At 42.2% G+C, this 20316-nt stretch overlaps 1 protein-coding gene and 2 non-coding genes across 4 annotated transcripts in view; all 3 read left to right on the top strand.

The window, feature by feature from the left end:
• The window catches only part of WDR43 (WD repeat domain 43), a 55354-nt gene that overhangs the window by 21496 nt on the left and 13542 nt on the right, over positions 1-20316 (top strand). The window contains exons 6-13 of one of the 2 annotated variants that reach the window (XR_016229516.1): positions 1613-1715; positions 7359-7423; positions 10311-10482; positions 12033-12119; positions 12958-13089; positions 16256-16384; positions 16717-16808; positions 19827-19913. Coding sequence is in view for 1 of the 2 variants with exons in the window: in XM_002709939.6 (XP_002709985.2) it covers positions 1613-1715; positions 7359-7423; positions 10311-10482; positions 12033-12119; positions 12958-13089; positions 16256-16384; positions 19827-19913 (775 nt within the window). In the remaining variant the exon portion in view is untranslated. The remainder of the gene's footprint in view (positions 1-1612; positions 1716-7358; positions 7424-10310; positions 10483-12032; positions 12120-12957; positions 13090-16255; positions 16385-16716; positions 16809-19826; positions 19914-20316) is intronic. The other variant, XM_002709939.6, reaches the window with a different exon arrangement.
• On the top strand, positions 12579-12656 carry LOC127490449 (small nucleolar RNA SNORD53/SNORD92). Its single transcript, XR_007918398.1, has one exon. It is a non-coding gene; the product is annotated as a small nucleolar RNA SNORD53/SNORD92 (small nucleolar RNA).
• LOC127490450 (small nucleolar RNA SNORD53/SNORD92) lies at positions 13453-13528 on the top strand. Its single transcript, XR_007918399.1, has one exon. It is a non-coding gene; the product is annotated as a small nucleolar RNA SNORD53/SNORD92 (small nucleolar RNA).

Genomic DNA, 20316 nt, shown 5'->3' with positions numbered 1-20316 from the left:
GGTAATAGAGGAATAAGCTTAAAACTGCTCCACTTCTGATCCAGCTCTCTGCTATGGCCTGGGAAAGCAGTAGAAGATGACCCAAGTCCTTGGGCCCCTGCACCCATGTGGGAGACCTGGTAGAAACTCCTGGCTTCAGATGGGCTCAGCTCCGGTTGTTGTGGCCATTAGTGAATCAGTGATGGAAGACCTTTCTCTCTCTCTCTCTCTCTCTCTCTCTCTCTGTAACTCTGCCTCTAACATATAATAAATAAATCTTTTAAAAAATGCCAGGTTTTTGTTATTATTGCTTTTCAAAGATTATTAGAAAAGCAGAATAATGGAGAGAAGAAAGTATTTTACCATGTTACAGTCTTACCAGTAGTGTATTAGAGTGCAGATTCCTTCATATCCTCACAACACTTGGTACAAGATTTAATTTTAGCCATTCCAATAGGTTGGTGGTAGCAGATCACTGTTAAATTGCATTTCCCTAATGACTAGTGATGTTGAGATTCATGTTTTTGCATTATGATTTCAGTGATTCCAATACCATTGTTGAAAAGACCATCTCAATGGATTTGGTTTTGCATATGTATATGTATATACATAATATACATGTTCAATCAGTTATACATATATAATTATATGTTATACATATACAATCAGTTACACAATTATACATGTACAATCAGTTTTTATTCATAGTTACTCTTCTGTAAAATACCTGTGAACACTGATTTAGTGAATACTGAACTGTTACTACTTGGAGGAAGTGTAGGGAATATATCATTATATAACCTTATTGGTGTTTCTGTTAGATACCTTATTAATATGTATATAATCACTAATTCTGAACTCAGCACGGTAACTGAAGCTTATCTGACACATATTTTTGCTATAAAGCATGTGAAGCACATTACAGCTTTCTTGTGCTTAGCGACATTAATCACTTCATAACAGTGCTTGAAGCCGTTTTAAAGTCACCATCAATGTGTACAGAATTGTAAAGCACCATGGCGTAGGTTTTCACTGGTCTGTACATGACTGAGCATGTACAGTGGTTTGGGAGTTAAAAATAAACTTTAAAAACTAGGCAAATTTACAGATAAGGTATCCACAAACACTATTTTTTCAGCATTCTTACAATGTTAATTCTCCCCCAGTTTGCCCTATAGCTTAAAAACAGACTAATTCAGAATCCCAGTAGGCTTTTTTAAGATTGACAAACTGAAAAATTAAAATGGAAAATGACATAGAATGACCAAAATGACTTAGAAAAAAAAAAAAAAAGAGGACTAACAAATATGTCTGATCTCAAGACTATACTGTCAAGGTTGGCAATCAAGAAAATATGGTATTGGCATCAGATAGACAAATAGATCAATGAAAAGGGTAAGAATGTTCCTTATTGTTCAAATATGCCATTAATATATTAATGCTTTTTCTTTTGCCAGGCAACATGTTAAATGGCAGTGGCCTGAACGCTTCCCTTGCTTTGATCTGTAGTTACCTTATTTAGCTTTCAAAAGATGAAAGAGCTGTTCGTTCTGTGATTCTTCCTTTAGGTGCTTTTATTTATTTATTTATTTTTTAAACTATCCTTTTTTCTAATCGCTGGTTTCATTTCTAGGCAGGTCCGGTCAGAAAACAAAGAAAAGAACGCAGTTATGTCTTTCACAGTTACAGACGAGCCTGTCTATATTGACTTGACCTTGTCAGAAAACAAAGAAGAGGTAATGACTCTGTTCTTGAAAATTTGCTTTTGCATTTCAGTTATTTTTCAAATTAGTGTATGTTTTGATGATTTAATGACCTGGGAAGGAGGAGACAGGAGGGAGTAACAATGAAATGTAACAATTTTTAAGGCTTTCTAAGTAACTAGTAAGTCACTAGGCTGAACTCTTAAGAGGGGAAGGAATATTTTACATACAAAGGCAGCAGTACATTCTGGAGGTGAATTTTGTTAAGAATAATCATGAGGATACTTTGAAAAGTTTGTGGAAAAGTGAAATTAAAACATTTTTATTTTGGTATGAAAGTTTTTGAAATGGATTTAAATGAGGGGTCTTCAGAAACATACTTATTAATGAAAAAGTTATCATGTATTTCAGTATTTTTTGCACCAAAATAAACTTGGTCTCTCTTTTTTGTGTGTGAATTTTACTTATTTATTTGAAAGAAAGACGAAGATACAGAAGTCTCCCATCCACTGGTTCACTCCCGGAATGCTCAAAGATAGTCAGGGCTGGGCTGTGCCAAAGGCAATATGTGAGTAGTCAGTTGGGGGCTTCCACGTGGGTGGCAGTGACCCAACTACTTGAGCCATTACCTGTTACCTCCCAGTCTGCACAGTAGCAAGAAGCTGGAATGGAGAGCCAGGACTTAACTCAGGCACTCTACTATGGTATACTATACTATGGTATACTTGGTATACCACCAAGCAGCAAATTAACTATTTTACCAAATTCCTTCCCCAACTTACCTTTTTTATTTATTTATTTTAAAAAAATATTTATTATTTGTTTGAAAGGCAGAATTATTAGAGGAAGAAACAGAGAGATCTTCTGTTCACTGACTGGTTTACTTCTCAAATGGCCACAATGCCAGGTCTAGGCCTGACCAAAGCCAGGACCCAGGAGCTTCCTCCAGGTCTCCCATGTAGGTGCAGGGGCCCAAACACCTGGACCATCTGCTGCTGCTTTCCAAGGCTCAGTATCGGGGAGCTGGATTGGAAGTGGAGCAGTTGCAACTTGACTGGTACCCATATGGGGATATGGGCATTGAAGGCTTAACGTGCTAAGCCACAGCACTAGCCTTCCATGAACTTTTTTGAAGTATCCTCATAGATACAATTCCTCTGGCCAGTGGTTTTCTTTTCTTTCTTTTTTTTTTTTTCTATACAATATTTCTTTTATTTGTCCTAATAAAGATTATTCTGTTAAAGAGTGATACTATCTTGTTTGCTAATTTTTTGTACTTTAGAATCTTTCATATTAAAAATTAGGGATTTGATGAGTTTATCAGTGAACGAAGTACTTAATATTCATGTGTCCATTTGATTAGAGCTTTGTAGGATTTAAATTTGGATAGAATCTTGCTTTTTTAATGAAAAGTAACTAAGGTTATCACTTTCAATTCAATCTAGTTTTTGTGTGTGTGTGTTTTAAGGAGCAGCATTAAACAATATGATTTATTTGAAAGACAGACATATAGACAGATTTACAGAGTATCTGTCATTCTTTGTTTCACTCCCTAAATGCTCACAGCACCTGGAGTTGGACCAGGTTGAAGCTAGGAGCTGGAGGCAGTCCGGGTCTCCAGTGTTGGGAGCAAGGATCCGACTGTCTGAGTAATCACCCACTGTTTCCCCATGTGTGCTTTAGCAAGAAGCTGGAATTAGGAACAGAACTGGAAATTGAATCCCGATTCCCATGTGGGATATAGGTGTCTCCGGGGTGTCTTTTTTGTTTGTTTGTTTGTTTGACAGAGTGGACCGTGAGAGAGAGAGAGAGAGACAGAGAGAGATCTTCCTTTACTGTTGGTTCACCCTCTAATGGCCACTGTGGTCGGTACACCGCGCTGATCTGAAGCCAGGAGCGAGGTGCTTCTCCTGGTCTCCCATGTGGGTGCAGGGCCCAAGCACTTGGGCCAACCTCCACTGCCCTCCCGGACCACAGCAGAGAGCTGGATTGGAAGAGGGGCGACCGGGACTAGAACCCGGTGTGCAGGTGCCACAGGCGGATTAGCCTATTGAGCCGTGGCGTTGGCCCAGCGGTGTCTTAAAACTACACCAAACACCTGCCCCATCAAAAATTGTGCTTTGTGGCACATATGTGCATAAATTTCGAACTAGGGTTTCAAGACAATTTGGAAGTTTTAATCAATGTAATATTTTTGAAAAGTGTTTTTAAATGCTAAGATTCTGCTTTAAATATTGATTCTACTACTAACAAATTTGACTTTCTTATAAGAAGTACAGTGTGCAGCCACTGCTGATCAGATTGATGATTCCCTGTAAGGGCTTTTGTCTGTTCATGTATCCAAATCAGGAATGTGTAGTAATGAGACTCACAAGTTAGTTTATGTAATTTTAGAAAACTAGAGTGGGAATCCTATTTTTTAAGTTTTTTTTTTAAATTTTTAAGATATTTATTTATTTGAAAGTTAGAGTTACACAGAGAGAAAAGGAGAGGCACAGAGAGAGAAGGTTCACTCCCCAGCCAACCGCAATGGCTAGATTAAGTTACTGATTTATTTGGAAGGCCGAGTTAGAGGGAGGGAGAGGTAGAGAGATAGATCTTCCATCCACTGGTTCACTCCCGAAATGTTTACAATGGCCAGGGCTGGACCAGGCCAGAGCCAGGAGCTTCTTCTGGGTCTCCCACATGGGAGGCAGGGGCACAAGCACTTGGGCCATTTGCTGTTGCCTTCCCAGACACATTAGTAAGGCACCCATTTGCGATGCTGATGTAGCAGGTGGCAGCTTAACCTACCATGTCACCATGCATGCCCTGTTTACTTTTTAAAAAATTTATTTTTTGAAAGGCAAAGTGACAGAGTGAGAGGATGGCTGGGTCAGGTTGAAGCCAGGAGCCTGGAACTCCATCTGGGTCTTCCAAGTGGTGGCAGCAACTCAAACTGGTACTTAGAGACAGTGGGTGTCTCAGGCTGCGGCTTAACCTCCTGCACCACAGCACTGGCCCCTGGTTTTGCCTTTTCTGGTTGAATTCTTTTACTACTTTTAGATACAGTTTTAGGCTTAATTTCTTTTATCTTGGACTAATTTTGGCATATTTAAAATGATAAATAATGGGGCTGGTGCTGTCTCATAGTGGGTTAAGCTGCCACCCATGACGTTGGCATCCCGTGTGGGTGCCAGTTTGAGTCCTGGCTGCTCTACTTCCAATCCAGCTCCCTGCTAATGGCCTGGGAAAAGCAGCAGAAGATGGCCCAAGTGATTGGGCCATTTCCATTCACGTGGGAGACTTGGATGAAACTCTTGGCTCCTGGCCCTGGCCTTGCCCAGCCTTGGCTGTTGCCAGCATCTGGGGAGTGAACCAGCAGATGGAAGATATCTCATAATCTGTGTGACTTTTTCACATAAATAGTTTTTAAAAAAGATTTATTTATTTGAGAGGCCGTTACAGAGAAAGGGAGAGACCGAGAGGGAGTCCTTCCATCCGGTGGTTCACTCCCCAAATGGCTGCAATAGCTGGAGCAGATCCGAAGCCAGGTTTCCCAAGTCTCCCGGTCTCCCAAGTGGGTGCAAGAACTTGTGTACTTGCACCATCTTCCACTGCTTCCCCAGGGCATCAGCAGAGAGCTGGATCGGAAGAGGAGCAACTGGTACTGGAACTGGTGCCCATATGGGATGCTGGCACCGCAGAGGGAGGCTTAGCCTACCATGCCACATTGCCAACTCCTAAATAAATCTTTTTTTTTAAAAAAAGATCAATCGTATAATAAAGGAGGGAGTGGAACTTCTGTTTCTTTTTAAGATATTTTAAAGATATTAAAGTAAGTGATAGCTTGGGAAACCAAGTTTTTATTTATACTTGGTATAAAATTATAGTTACAGTAATTTACAAAGTAAAATTCCAGGGCCTGTGTTGTAGCACAGCAGGTTAAGCTACTACTTGTGACATCAACATCCAATATCAGAGCGCCAGTTCGCATTCTGGCTTCTCTGCTTTCCATGCAGTTCCCAGCTAATGTGCCTAGGAAAGCAGCACAAGATGGCCCAAGTGCTTGGAACCCTGCTACCCATGTAGGAGACCCGGATGGGCATCCAGGTTCCTGGATTCAGCCTGGCCCAGCCCCTGCCATTGCAACCATTGGGAAGTAAACCAGTGGATGGAAGGTCTCTCTGTGACTCCATCTTTCTCTGTTGTTCTGCCTTCCAAATAATTAAAAATCTGTTTTAAAAACAATAAAATTCCAAAACAAACCCTTGATTCTGGAATGGAGAATATTCTCATGTTTTCTTAAAATATATGCCTATCTCTAGATGGTTTAAAGTTAAGTTTGGCTGCTGTCAGAATTGTAGAAAAGAGCTATAAAATTTGGGCAGAAATGGTCTCTGCCTTGGTGACTTTTTTTTTTTTTTTTTTAAAGATTTATTTATTTGAAATGCAGAGGCAGAGAGAGAGAGAGAGAGGTCTTTCATCCACTGGTTCACTCCCCAGATGGCTGCAACAGCCGGAGCTGCGCCAATCCGAAGCCAAGAGCCAGGTGCTTCTTCCAGGTCTCCCACGTGGGCGCAGGGGCCCAAGGATGTGGGCCATCCTCCACTGCTATCCCAGGCCACAGCAGAGAGCTGCATCAGAAATGGAGCAGCCGGATATCAAACTGGAACCCATATGGCATGCTGGCACTGCAGGCAGTGGCTTTACCCTCTACGGCACAGCGCTGGTCCCCCAAGTCATTCTTGAACATTTTACATGGTTCATTTTCTTCAATGTATTGGCTACTCCTTAAATTCTCCCATTAGAATTATAACTTAGAATAAAGATAGTAACTTTTTTGGAACTGCTAACTATTCAGTTAAACTTTCTTTAAGAAAGCGTCAGAAATTTTAAAAAGTTGCTGCATAGATCCTTGGGGTAGGAGGCAAATAATAAGTGTGATGGGGGCCGGCTCTGTAGTGTAATCGGTAAAGCCTCCGCCTGCAGTGCCGACATTCCATATGGGCGGCGGTTCGAGTCCTTGCTGCTCCACTTCCAATCCAGCTCTCTGCTACAGCCTGGGAAAGCAGTAGAAAATAGTTCAGGTCCATGGGTGCCTGCATCTGCATGGGAGACCTGGAAGAGGCTTCTGGCTTCAGATTGGTGCAGCTCTGGCTGTTGCGGCCAATTGGGAAGTGAACTAGGGGATGGAAGACCTCTCTCGGTCGCTCACTTGCTCTCTCTCTGCTTCTCTAACTCTGCCTTTCAAATAAATAATTTTTTCAAGAGTATGATGGATGGGAACATCCAGCCAGAGAAGCAACTAGAATTGAAGATAGACAGCAGGAAGAGAGGTGAGGAGGACTTGGAACTGCACCCCCACCCCTTTCTAGCCACCTATGCTTATTGGCATCTTCAGCAGCCCTGACTGCTCTGACATCCAGAGCCTCTATACTGGGCAGTACCTTTGCTCATCCAGCTTTGAGACTGTCTTCTTTGCCTGTATTACCTTCTTGTCTCAAGCATTCACTTAGAATCTCGACAACAAGATCACTAATTATTTTGACAGAGGTAATTGTTTTAAATGCTGCCTTGCTGTTTTAACTTTTTCTCTGGTTGTTCAGCAGGGGGCCAGGGAGAAGTTTTCCCAAGTTAGACTAGGGTGCTGAATTATGCTACTTACATACTAATCAGTCGTGTTTCTTCTTTCAGCCTGTCAAGCTGGCTGTTGTTTGCAGAGATGGCCAAGTCCATCTTTTTGAACACATATTAAATGGGTAAGTAAGAAGCTTTTTCAAGTCAGGAATTTTTCTTTCCCTCTCATTACTTTTTCATATTTCTACCTCATTATTCTTTGCCTGTATTATTATTCAGGTCGATTGTTTCAGAATCATTCCTTATTCTTTATCTATCCATATGAGTACATGCATTCCCAATAAGAACTTAAGTTTTTGGAGTCATGGATCATTAGTTTATTTGTGTATGGGAAATGACTTGTTATGATGTATGCTTAGCAAATGTTGCTAGTTATAATTATGAATTTTCAAAGAAAGTGTCTTGTTTGGCAAGATTTAGTGCTTTACTTCCTCTTGCTTACCTGTACATGAGTGACTAAAGCATGACAATGCTGTTGTTTTGATGGACAGAGGGGGGAGAATGTTGGACGATTTTGTTGTAGTCATATGCCGGGGTTTAGCAAAATGTGATCTTTAGGCCAAATCCAGTAAGAGAACACATTTGGCCAGAAATCCCTGAAATACTACCTAGCCCTTTACAGAATGTTTATCAAACCTCATCACACACCGTAAACATGGTCTGAGGCTCATTGTGTGTGCTTAATTATGTTAAAGTTTAAGGAAATTTTAATCTTTCATTGGCAGTTGGTATCCTTTTAAAACACTAGCATAAGAATTATTTAAATATAAACTAATTATGAAAGCAAGATTTACTTATTTTTATTATTTAAAAAAATTTTCATTTTATTTGAAAGGTGGAGAGACAGTGACAGAGACAGATTTGTCTGCTGGTTCACTCCCTCAAATGCGCATAACAGCTGGGTCTGGCCTGGGCTGAAGTCCAGGAACTCAATCCAGGTCTCCCACGTGGGTAGAAGGGACCCAGGTACTTGAGCCATCACTTCTGCCTCCCTGAGTTTGCATTAGCAGGAAGCTGGATTAGAAGTGGAAGCAGAACTTGGACTTTATAGCTCTGATATGTAATGTGGACACCCCAAGGAATGCCTGAACTGTTAGACCAAGCACCTATTCTGTTACTTTATTTTATTTTTAAAGATTTACTTTATTTGAAAAGACTACTTGAGGGCCGGTGCCGCGGCTCACTAGGCTAATCCTCCGCCTTGTGGCGCCGGCACACCGGGTTCTAGTCCTGGTCGGGGCACCGGATTCTGTCCTGGTTGCCCCTCTTCCAGGCCAGCTCTCTGCTGTGGCCAGGGAGTGCAGTGGAGGATGGGCCAAGTGCTTGGGCCCTGCACCCCATGGGAGACCAGGATAAGTACCTGGCTCCTGCCATCAGATCAGCGCGGTGCGCCAGCCTTGGCAGCCATTGGAGGGTGAACCAACGGCAAAGGAAGACCTTTCTCTTTCTCTCTGTCTCTCTCACTGTCCACTCTGCCTGTCAAAAAAAAAAAAAAAAAAAAAAAAAAAAAAGACTACTTGAGAGAGAGAGAGAGATCTTCCATCTGCTGATTTACTCCTTAAATGGCTGCAATGACTAGGGCTGGGCCAGGCCTAAGCCAGGAGCCCAGAAGCCCACCCAGGTGACCTACATGAATGGCAGGTGCCCAAGTAGTTGGGCCATCTTCTGCTGCTTTCCCAGGTGCATTAGCAGGGAACTGGCTTGGAAGTGGAGCAGCTGTTACTTGCACCAGCTCTCCAGATGGGATGCCTGCATGGCAGGTGGTGGCTTAACCTGCTGCACACTATGCTGGCCCCCATTCTGTTACTTTAAAAATGTTCAGAATGTATAGACAATTGATTATAAATTTTGAGTGTTGCTCCATTGAATTCCTAGAGATAATTTTTAGCGTTTCAATGTATTTAGATAGATAGGTATACCTGGAATATTGAGACCCTGAAGGGCCCTGGTGAGGACTTGGACACTTCTCCTTGGGTCCCATCAGTTACTGAAGGATTTTAAGCTGAGGACTGATGCATTCTGACTCTAATTTTAAGATACTCATTCCTTTTGATATGCTGACAATAGACTGCAGATGGGTAAAGGCCAAAACAGGGACCTAGATCCTGGGTTTGGAGATACTTGTGGAGTCAGGGTACTAGGAGTTGTAATGATAGAGATGGTGGGATGCTTAAAGTTGATAAGATGTAGGGTGTGTACTTAGGGAATAAATGGTTCTCAATGTCTAGGGTGTGAGAAGTTTGTAAATGGACACCATGATGGGCATGATTATTGGAGGAAGGGACTGAGAACAGAATATTCCATCAGAAAGATCATCAACCTTAATGTTGCGTCTTGAAACCACTTAGAAAGGACTTGGAGGAATAGTGAGCCACTGGTGTTTTTAAGAAATGTGAGAGTCAGTCAGATATGGTTTGGTAGTGGTAGGAAGGAGCAGTAGCTGGTAACTGGGGACAATTCAAGGGTTTTTAGGGATGAAAGATGCAAAGATGATGGTTTGTATCAGTGAAGAGCAAGAAGTGTACTTTAATCACGTTGGGGGCCCCTGGAACAAAGTGTGAGAGAAGAAAGAACCTCTCTTGGGAGGGCTGCAGGGCTGAGGCAGAGTAGAGCAGACTTGTGCAAGGCATCGCCATTGCAGTTGTGTTAGGGCTTGATGGTGAAGCTTTGGGGCCTAGGCAGTGGGGAAGCCGGGGCTGGCTGAGGTAGGACATGCTCGGAACCCTATGGTGTGAAGCGCAGGGCTGTGAGAGATCGTTTGGGATTTTGGGTCTCCTTGGGGTGACAGAATGCTGCACTGAGGCAGGTGGGCCTCAAGGCTGATCGTGGTGAGGTTTGGGGTATAGATGGGGTTTGGTAGTATCTTGAGAGGAGCACTTGTGCTCTACGGACTCTGGTCACTGCTGGTGGTAGTGTGGCCCCGGGAGGACAGTTGTGTTTTGTGACCTTAGAGGTTTAGAAAGAGGTGTTCTTTCAAATTCTCTAATCTTATTTTTCCCCCATTCCTAGATACTGCAAGAAGCCTTTGAGTTCCAACTGCACAATTCAGATAGCATCACCTGGGAAAGGCAAGAAGTCAACACCAAAACCCATTCCTATTCTTGCAGCTGGTTTTTGCTCAGACAAAATGTCATTGTTGCTTGTATATGGCAATTGGTTTCAGCCTGCTATTGAGCGAGTGGTACGTAGATGCTACTCTGGAGTAAACCCCACAGCATCAACATGGCCATGGAAAAGGATCATTTTAAGAACCATGCAATGGCCTCTCACTGTAATACAGTGTATTTTATTTTAATACATTAAAAATAATGTATTCTTTAATTCAAGGACCTTTCATATTCCAAAGTGTTATTTTAATATGTTGATATGAAGAGTTATAGATAAGTAATAGCTCAACTTACACACATGCACGTACTGTGCCCTAGTTGCCCATTACCCCCCGAGAAGCTGGTGTGCAGTTAACACTTAATCATCTTAGATTGGATTAGCCCAGTTACACAAAGGCTGAATCTTTGTAGTAAGAGCCCTTAGTGATAGCAACTGTTGAGTTTTCTGTGAAAATGTAGCAGGCAGTACAGTGATTTAACAGCTTTTACTGTAGAAGTTTCTTGGAAGACTTGCAGTGAGCATGTCCAACAGGTGATTTATCTTAAGTATGCAATTAAATTCGAGTACTTTTACTTAGGAATATGAGACCATGACAAGAATATTACATGCTCAAGCAAGCTCTAGGTGACTTTATTTTTTAAAAAAAGCTTTTAATACCTGCATGTTATTTAATTAAAAAGGAAAAGTGTGATGTTGGAAACATGCATCCTTGCCATACATGTGTCCCCTCTGGATGCAGCTGCTGTTACCTGTTTGCTTTGTTGACTGAGTCCATTGGCATGTATAACAGCAGATAACCTTAAACCTTTATTGATATGTGGGAATTGACTGCACGTGGACTGTATCCCCGACCTTAGTCCCCCAGTTTAGTGTGTCAGGACCTCCAGAGCCACCTCCAAGCAGTTTGTCCCTCAGCAGTACTGCTTTTGACTTGCTGTGGCCTGGGTAACTGTGGGAAAGTTTAGTGTAGGATTGTTAATTTTCAGTATGCATTGCTTTTTTTTTGCATTGCTTTTTTTTTTTCGCTGAGGTTTTTTTTTTTTTTTTTTAAAGATTTATTATATTTGAAAGAGTTACAGAGAGAGGTAGAGACGAGTGATGGGGAGAGAGAGGTCTTCCATCTGCTGGTTCACTCCTCAAATGGCCACAGTGGCTGGGACTGAGCTGATCTGAAGCCAGTGGGTGCAGAGACCCAAGCATTTGGGGCTGTCTTCTGCTGCTTTCCCAGACACATTAGCATTGAGCTGGACTGGAAGTGGAGCAGGTGGGACTTGAACCGGTGCCCATATGGGATGCCGGCTCTGCAGGCTGGCGCTTTAACCTGCTGCGCCACAGCACCAGCCCCTGCATTACTCTTTATAAGGATGATGAACTAATACAATTTATTTAGAACTTCTTATGTTTAAAAAAAAATCACTTGACCATTTAAGACTATAACTGAAAATTTTAAGCAGTTCATAACTGAGGAAAGCCCCCAATGTACCCAGTGTCTTCATTTTCCTCAGTGGCCACCAGTCAGAGTGTGATCCTTGTATCAAAAAGCTCAGTCATTGTTCATTTTATTCTAATTCCCATTGACTTTGACGCTTTCTCTTTTTTTCTCTTTTAAAAATATATTCCCAGGCTTTAAATTCCAAAGAAACTCATATGTGTTTAGTAAGAGATATTTCAAACTGCTGGGCCCCAAAAGTAGAAACGGCTATAACAAAGGTAAGTATATTGCATGTTTGAAATGAAGAAAAAAAGGTTGGCATGAATTGAATTGTTACATAGTACTTCACTTACACTTTTATTCTTTAACCTCCTCTTTATGATCTTGTCCTGACATTGTGAGATTCTGGTCTTAGTTGTCAAGGTGATGGAGCTTCATGTCTGTACTCTTGGTCTGTTGAATCAGTGAGTGGATGGGCGATTAGCAGCTGAAGACCTTAGATTTAGGTCTTCCCTGACGACCAGCCTAACCCCCCAGACAAGGAAGTGTACAAGAATAAATGGCATCCTCAGATGGTCAACAAATGATATTACCAGTACTTGGAGGGGACGCTCTACGAGACTGGAGTTGATACCTTACGTAGGAGCGTCTCTGTGGTGCTCTCTTTTGAATGGAATGTGATGTTTGCATGCAGGAGCTGTGTGTTTGGCAGTTTCATTGGAAGAGGAAGCCAGGATATGCTATGATGACATCCATATGGTTTCGCTTCTGGCTGAGTTTCAGAGATGACACCTTTCTCTTGGCTGTCTGAGCATTTCGGGCAAAGTTCAGTTTCCTTTACCATGTTCTGAAACCATGTGCCCTTGTGTAATCTGGAGTTTGTATTTTTAGGTAGTATTGCAGTCTCTAAAGCCCTGATTTTTCAGATTATCATATAACAATTTATTTGCCAATATTCAATTAAAATTTATTTTTTGCTCCTATCAAGCAAAATAAGTTAATGATACTGACTTTTCCAAAAAGAAGGCCTTCTCAGAGTTGTTCGTTTCCCATTAAGAATTCCTGAGGACTAAGGTGTAATTTCCTTTTCCACCTTCTGCCATTCCCACGTGACAGGTGCGGACCCCAGTGATGAATGCAGAAGCGAAAGTTCTGGTGCCCGGGCTTCCAGGGCATCATGCGGCCATCAAGCCTGCTCCTCCACCAGCGGAGGGCAAGGAGAGCAAGAGGAAGTTAACGGGGAATGAGGTAATGCAGCTGCTTTGCACGGGTGTGGATTCTGACTGAAGAGGACTTGGGAGATCCTCACCTGCGTGCTGGGGGTTTGCGCAGCTGGCTGTGGTCGCTGCCTCCACACATAGGAGAGCAGCTCTGAAAACTGGTGCTGAAGTGGAATTTTTCAGGTCTGTGTGTAGACTTTCATCATACGCATTTTCCATGACCTTCTTGTACACTCCTTGTGGATCCCCAACTTCTAAAGTGGCACTTCTGTCAAACAGTTGGCCACTGTACTCACTGTTGAGCAGATGGAGCTCTTATTACCTGCAGAGGGCGCTGTTTAGGCCATTGTAGCAGCTGGATGACGCGACGCTGAGTGCACTGAGCTGGGACTTGCCGTGATGACTTCCGTTGGGTTTCGCATGTTGCTGAGCCCCAGTGATGCGTCCTCTCTTGGCTGTCTGAGCAGTCCTCGCTCTTCTAGGACCAATCGGTCCTTACAATGGTAGGCCCTGGGATCTCTGGAAGTGGAATCTCTTAAATCCCACTTTTCCTCGGCTCCCCAGCCCCCGTGTGCTTACTGCCTGTGTCTGCAGAGTGCTCTCTTCGTCTTCCAGCAGCCCCCACTCCTCAGGATTCGAGCTGTTTTATCCTTACAGAAAGATGCTGCTGCTTTAGTGAGTTTTAAATAACTTACGTTTTTGGGGTTGGCGACAACATAGCTGTTCAGGAAAATTGTTCTCCAATAAGGGGTTATGTGGCTTTAAAAATAAACTGCCAACTTTATTTAGCTTAGGCCAGACTCTACTCCTTCATCTCTTTGCTTTGTGTGTGTGTCTGCCTTTTTTTTTTTTTTTTTTTTTTGAAGTAAATTGTTTTTCATATGTTAGGATGACCCATACAGGGGGCTTCACCAGGGCACAAGGGTTCCCGCTGTCACCACAGGAAGGACGTCTGATTTGGCTTACTTACCTGCGGGCTGGTGGGGTGCGGTTTGTTAGCCTTGCTTTATTCACAGATCAGTTCTCTACAGTTGGGTTTTTGTACAGCAAATTCTGTGATATACACTTAAATTTTAGGATTTTAAAAGCCCTTTTTTAAATTGGCTCATCATAATTGTACATATTTATGGGGTACAGTGTGAAGCTTCAGCACCTGTAAACTGTGTAGTAATCAGGGTGTTAGTGTATCTGTCAACAGATAGCATTTTTCAGCATTTTTCTTTGCTTCGTGGTAAGGACACTCAGGGCTCTCTTCCAGCTGTTGGGAAATGTGGAGTTGTTAACTGCAGCCTCCCTGCTGTGCAGTGGAGTGCTAGAACTTGCGCCTGCTTGCTCACTGCAACTTTGTAGCCACTGACCAGTCCCCTTTCTGGGAACCACTGTTCTGCTCTTTACTTCTGTGAGACTGTCTCTTAGATTCCAGGTGTGAGAGATCTTGTGGTATTTGTCTTTCTATGCTCTGTGCTTGGCTTATTTCCCTTGATATAATGCCTTCCAGGTTCATCATATTGCTGCATAATGACAGAATTTCATTTTTTATGGCTCAATAGTATTCCATTGTGTACAAGTATATTTTCTGTGTCTGTTCATTTCTTGTGGGCTCTTAGATTGATCCCATATCTTGGCCATTGTAAATTACAATTAAATTTTTTCATTAAAAATTATTTATTTATTTATTTGAAAGTTACACAGAAAAGGAAAGGCAGAGAGAGAGAGAGAGAAGTCTAACATCCACTGATTCATTCCTCAGTTGGCTGCAGTGCTGGAGCTGCACTGATCCGAAGCCAGGAGCTTCTTCCAGGTCTCCCATGTGGGTGCAGGGGCCCAAGGACTTGGGCCATCTTCTACTGTTTTCCCAGGCCACAGCAGAGAGCTGAATCGGAAGTGGAGCGGCTGGAACTTAAACCGGCACCCATATGGGATGCCCGCAAATGCAGGCGCTGGCCCCTACAATTAAATTTTTTTATTAAGATTTATTTATTTACTTGAAAGTCAGAGTTACACAGAGAGAGGAGAGGCAGAAAGAGAGGTCTTCCATCCGCTGGTTCACTCTCCAGATGGCCTCAACAGCCGGAGCTGCGCCGATCTGGAGCCAGGAGCTTCTTCCAGGTCTCCCATGCGGGTGCAGGGGCCCAAGGACTTGGGCCATCTTCCACTGCTTTCCCATGCCACAGCAGAGAGCTGGATTGGAAGAGGAGCAGCCAGGACTAGAACCGGTGCCCATATGGGATGTTGACGCTTCAGGCCAGGGTGCTAACCTGCTGCGCCACTGCGCTGGCCCCTCTATAATTAAATATTAAGTGTTTATCAAAGACACTCTGTAGTATAGCATATTCTAGCTGATTAATCATTTGCAGTTCAATTAAAAATATTTTAGAAATTATTTTGGGAAGATGGCTTTGATACTCCTTAGGTATTACCCTGTTTCCGTTGTACACATCTGAAGTTGATGCCAAGGACTAGTTCTAGTGGGGGAGACTTCTGCAAAAATAGGTCTCTAGTAATCACATGACAAGTCCTTGCCTTTTCTGTTATTTTCTTTCTTTTTTTTTTTTAAAGCTATTTTTATTTATTTTTTAAAGTGTCTTTAAAGTTTATTTTCATCTACTTGAAAGGCAGAGTGACAGAGGAAAAAGAGATGCGTTTTCTCTCTGCTGATTTATTTCCTAAATGCCTGCACACTGCCAGGCCTGACCCAGGCTGAAGCTTGAGGCCCCATCTAGGTCTCCTTCGTGGGTGATGGGGCCTGAGCACTTAGCCGTCATCTGCTGCCTCCCAGGATTCATTAGCAGGAAGCTGGGTCAGGAGAGGAGCCAGACTTGAACTGGCGCTCTGATGTCGCAGTTGCGCATCTCAGGCAGTGGCTTAGCCTGCTGCACCTTAGCCCCTTGTTTCTCCCCGTCGCATCCCATCCCACCCTACCCTGCCCCTGTCCCTGCCCCTGCCCCTTTTCTGAGTCTGTGTGTGGAGGGATTTTTTTTTTTTTTTTTTTTTTTTTTGTGGATTACATTTTCCGATTATGTGCTGCATTTTCCGATTATGTGCTGCGTGGGCTGCAGATGCTTCACTGATCTCCAGCATTGGCCTTGTGGGAATGAGATTCTGCTGGAATGAGAATGAGTTGAGGTGTGAATTAAACTTTTTTGTCTACTTGAGACCTGCGGTGAAAATAACAGCTGATTTCTGCTCTGCAGGTTAGCATTGAAGAACGCCTGGGGGCCATGGATATAGATGCCAAAAAAGGGAAGGATGATCTGCAGACCAATAGCTTTCCAGTTCTTCTCACACAAGGGCTGGAAAGTAACGACTTTGATATGCTAAATGTAAGTATTACGCAGCTTCTAAAGGAATTAAGTTAATTCTTTCTTAGCAGTTGATGTAGCATATTCAGTCTGTGAATAATGATGTTTAGTGTTTGAAATTGTTTTGTGACTTTAGTCAAATGTGTATCACCTGGTGGCATTATATAGGCAGTCACCAACCTACAAAGGGCTTAAGTTGAATTCTTGTGAACCTGGAATGCATTTTCTCATAGAAATATGGTTCTGAATCATTAGGTTCTTAGGCTTTAAGTTCACCAAAGCCTTTGTAAACATAGTGTAGCTGATCGATAATACTCAGCATTCTAGATCACAATTTATATTTTTTTCTGTAGGAAAATGCGTTCCTGAGTTTTTACTCTGGATTCCAGAAACTTATTTCCCCCTGGCCGTGAGAGGGGGCGGTGAGGTGGAACCTTGGCAATGGGTAGGAGGTTTGGGGGAAAAGTTAAAGAGGGTTGGGGGTTATGTTGTAAAATATTTAGCAGTAAAAGTACTTAAAACTTTAAATAAAGCGAGATAGATTTTCTGTGTAAGTTGGTGACTGCTTGTATGAAGTTACTTAGTTTGCTTCTCTTAAATTTCACAATTCAACAATGGCCTATATAATGAAAGTTGAAATGTGAGAAGCAATTTTATTGAAGCCCTGCCTTATCAGATAAAAGAAATTTACATTTATTCTTAATGATTTAGTGATATTATGTTTTCATAATACAGCATAGCTATATCTAATCTGTTAATGTTGTCTCTGGTTTTATTTGATCTCAATGGGAATATTTTATATTTGTGTCTAAGATGATTTTTAAGAAATAAGAAGAAACCAACAGGTCTAAAAATCTAACATTATTTTAAAACAGTTTGCTAAGTCATGTATTTTGGAAGGTGGATTTTAGTTTATCAGGGTGTAGGAACCTGGGTTGGGGGTGGGTGAAAAAGATGCTAAAGAAAACAACTGATGATATTTTTGGAATGTCACATAACTCACCAGCCATCATTGTCTATGTAGCTATGCTTTGAAGCCTCCCTCAATAGGTACAAGTGAATCTGGTACAGTGTTTTCATTTTTACTAAGAAACATTTAAAAAATTTAGAATAGCACCTTGGACTACCACCAACCTATCACCAAAAATTGTGAACAAGACAATACTGTATGGTTTCTTTATATGAAAATTCTAGAAAATGTAGACCAATATCTAGTTCAGTGGCTGCCTAGAGTTGGGGGTAGAAGGAGGGACAGATTGTTATGCAGCCTGAGGCTATAATAATCACTTTTTTATTTGAAGAGTTGTGGGGAGAGAGAGAGAGAGATCTTAAATCTACTGGTTTACTCATTAAATGGCCACAATGGCTGGGACTATGCTAGGCAGAAGCCAGGAGCCAGGAAGCTTCTTCCATGTCTCCCACATGGGTGCAGGGGCCTAAGCACTTGGGCTGTCCTTCGTTGCTTTCCTAGGTGCATCAGCAAGGAATGGGATCAGAAGTAGAGCAGTCTGGTCTCGAACCGGCGCCCATATGGAACACTGGCATTCGCAGGCTCTGGCTTAACCCGCTGCACCACAATGCTGGCCCCTGGAATATTCACTTTTATCATAGTGTTTATTTCATGGATAAATGTGTTTGTCAAACTGATCAGATAGTGCGCTTGAGATAGTTTCTATTTGTTAGGCAGCAGTTATACTGCAGTAAGACTGTAAAAGAAAAATATCTTGTGTCATCTTTGTGGTAATAGCAGCTGTGGTTTGTAGGGTGGTTTATAGGTTGTTCTTCCTTGGAAGAAGTTAATGATACTGATTCCTCTGTCCATTATGTGGCTCAGAACATTTTTTATTTGCTTGTTTTAGATTTAAAAATTATTACCATAGAAATTCTGTCTTTACTGGGCATATGGAGTGGCAAGAGTTTGTTAAAACTTCTCTTGCCCTGTAGTTTGGGATAACTTCAGAGTAGTTAGGTCATACTTGCCTGTGACAGCTCGGGTTCTCACCTCTCGTCTTAGAGTAGTATAGTGACTCCCTCCATTCACAGAAGTGTCCTTATTTTGGCAACAAAGTGTATGGTCATTCCTCTATAATTAGAATGAGCAGATGCCATGAATCACTTGTCTAATAGTCCTGCATGGGATCTGAACCGCAACTGGTGTAACTGACGGCAGTACAGCATGTTGCGCTCTTGGACCTGAGGTGTTGCCTGCACTTGACCATTTAAGATAATGAAGCCTGGTGGTGTGGGTGAACATCTTAGGAAAATTTAAAAGGCATGTTGTCTTTCAAAAAATAATTTGTAGACTAGTTCAGACAGATGTTTTCTCTAGCTTCTCTGTATCATTGGAACTTTATGATAACTGACATTTGTAATAAAGAAGTAATTTGAGGAATGTTTAGTAGCATTAAACACCTTCTGAATTGTTGAAGTTATGACCAACATATTTTGCTTTAAATCTTACATTCTGGGTATAGGAAAATGAATATTTAGGTTAATTGAAACTTAAAATTAGGACAGTCCATTCCTCAGTTCTCCAGTGACTATAAAATGTTCTATCTCCTTAGATAAGAAACTATATAATTATGTAAGTGGTAATTTTAAAATAGTACTTGATGGATTTAGAAGAGTTTAGCGTAGAGGTAGTTTTACAACCAAATAAAGTTGATGGGGTTTTCTGAAAAGGTACGTAGAGAATGTTAAACTAGGTTGGAGACCAACTTTGTGTATGTTTGCTCTTGCGTACCTCTGTCATTTATGTTCTGAGCATGACAGAGCAGTAGCCACCACCACAGTGTGCACGCACCACTAGGGCAGATCGAGGAGTAAACCCTTGGGAAAGAGGGCGTATTTCAAGTATGGAAGAACAAGGGGAGTCGGAGAGCTGTAAGGACTCTCTCTGAGCCTCACAGTGGAGTGGGCTGCCTGGGCAGCAGCAGAGTGAGGGCCTGGCTCGGGCTGGTCCACGGTGCCTCTTCTGCAGTGCGGAGGGAGACCGGCAGCTTTGAGGAGTTTGTGTGAAGGACTCCTTATGATTTTTCTGATTGGCTGAAATTTTATCAAGAAGTTGACACTAAATTTAAATGGGTTTCTTGCTTCGTTGGTGTGGTTTTGCTGTTCTGCTCACTCTTGTGTGGGTACAGCTGTAGTTCTTACAGTGGGGTCTGGGTGCACCTCTCAAGGGTTGTGTATCTACGTAAATGCCCAGAGGTGTTCCTTTGCGCTGAATACAAAACACTGGTAAGAAAACTGTTTAAGGAAGTGAATTTCCTGATTGCTAAAGACTGTGCTTTTCTGACAGCCACAGGATTTGATGTGCATTCTCTGCTCAGCTCCTCCAGCCTTTGCTAAATTTCAGATGATAGTTTATTGCCTTGGTCTGTTGTGAGTCAATTTTACAGCTTTTCCTGTAGTGCCCTTAGCTTGTGGATATGCTTATCTTAATAATCATTTTATTTTCTCACAGAAAGTCCTTCAAACTAGGAATTTAAACCTAATAAAGAAGACTGTGTTAAGGATGCCCTTGCATGCTGTTATTCCGTTGTTACAAGAGGTAACTGGCTGCTTGTTTAATTTTAAGGTCCTAATGCTGTGGCTTAAAGGAAGAATCCAGTATTTAGAAAAACAGATTTGTAGGATGCAAAGACACGTGGCATTTGGAGAGGGGTGGTAGATGAATAAGAGAAACGTCTTCATATAGAAAAGTGAGGTAGATGATCTTGAAGCGGTGACAGGACATGCCATTGGCACGAGCCGCAGCGTGCTGTGTGTGTGGGAGGTCCTCTCCACGGAGCTCCTAGAGTCTCTTTTTCACTTTTCCCGCTTTGTTCTGTGAGCTACCTGAGCCAAATACTAGAGCCACTTCTGTCCAGTTGCTGCACATGAGCTGTTGATCTCCATGCCTGCTAGTGTGAGATTGCAGAGGTCACCAAGACCTGCACCAGAGGGAACTTGCC

Source organism: Oryctolagus cuniculus, chromosome 2 (assembly GCF_051225735.1).
Source record: "Oryctolagus cuniculus isolate XC-2025 breed Fujian yellow rabbit chromosome 2, ASM5122573v1, whole genome shotgun sequence".
Taxonomy (NCBI): domain Eukaryota; kingdom Metazoa; phylum Chordata; class Mammalia; order Lagomorpha; family Leporidae; genus Oryctolagus; species Oryctolagus cuniculus.
Note: the sequence above shows the minus strand (reverse complement) of the source record. Positions and strands in the feature narration are given on the sequence as shown.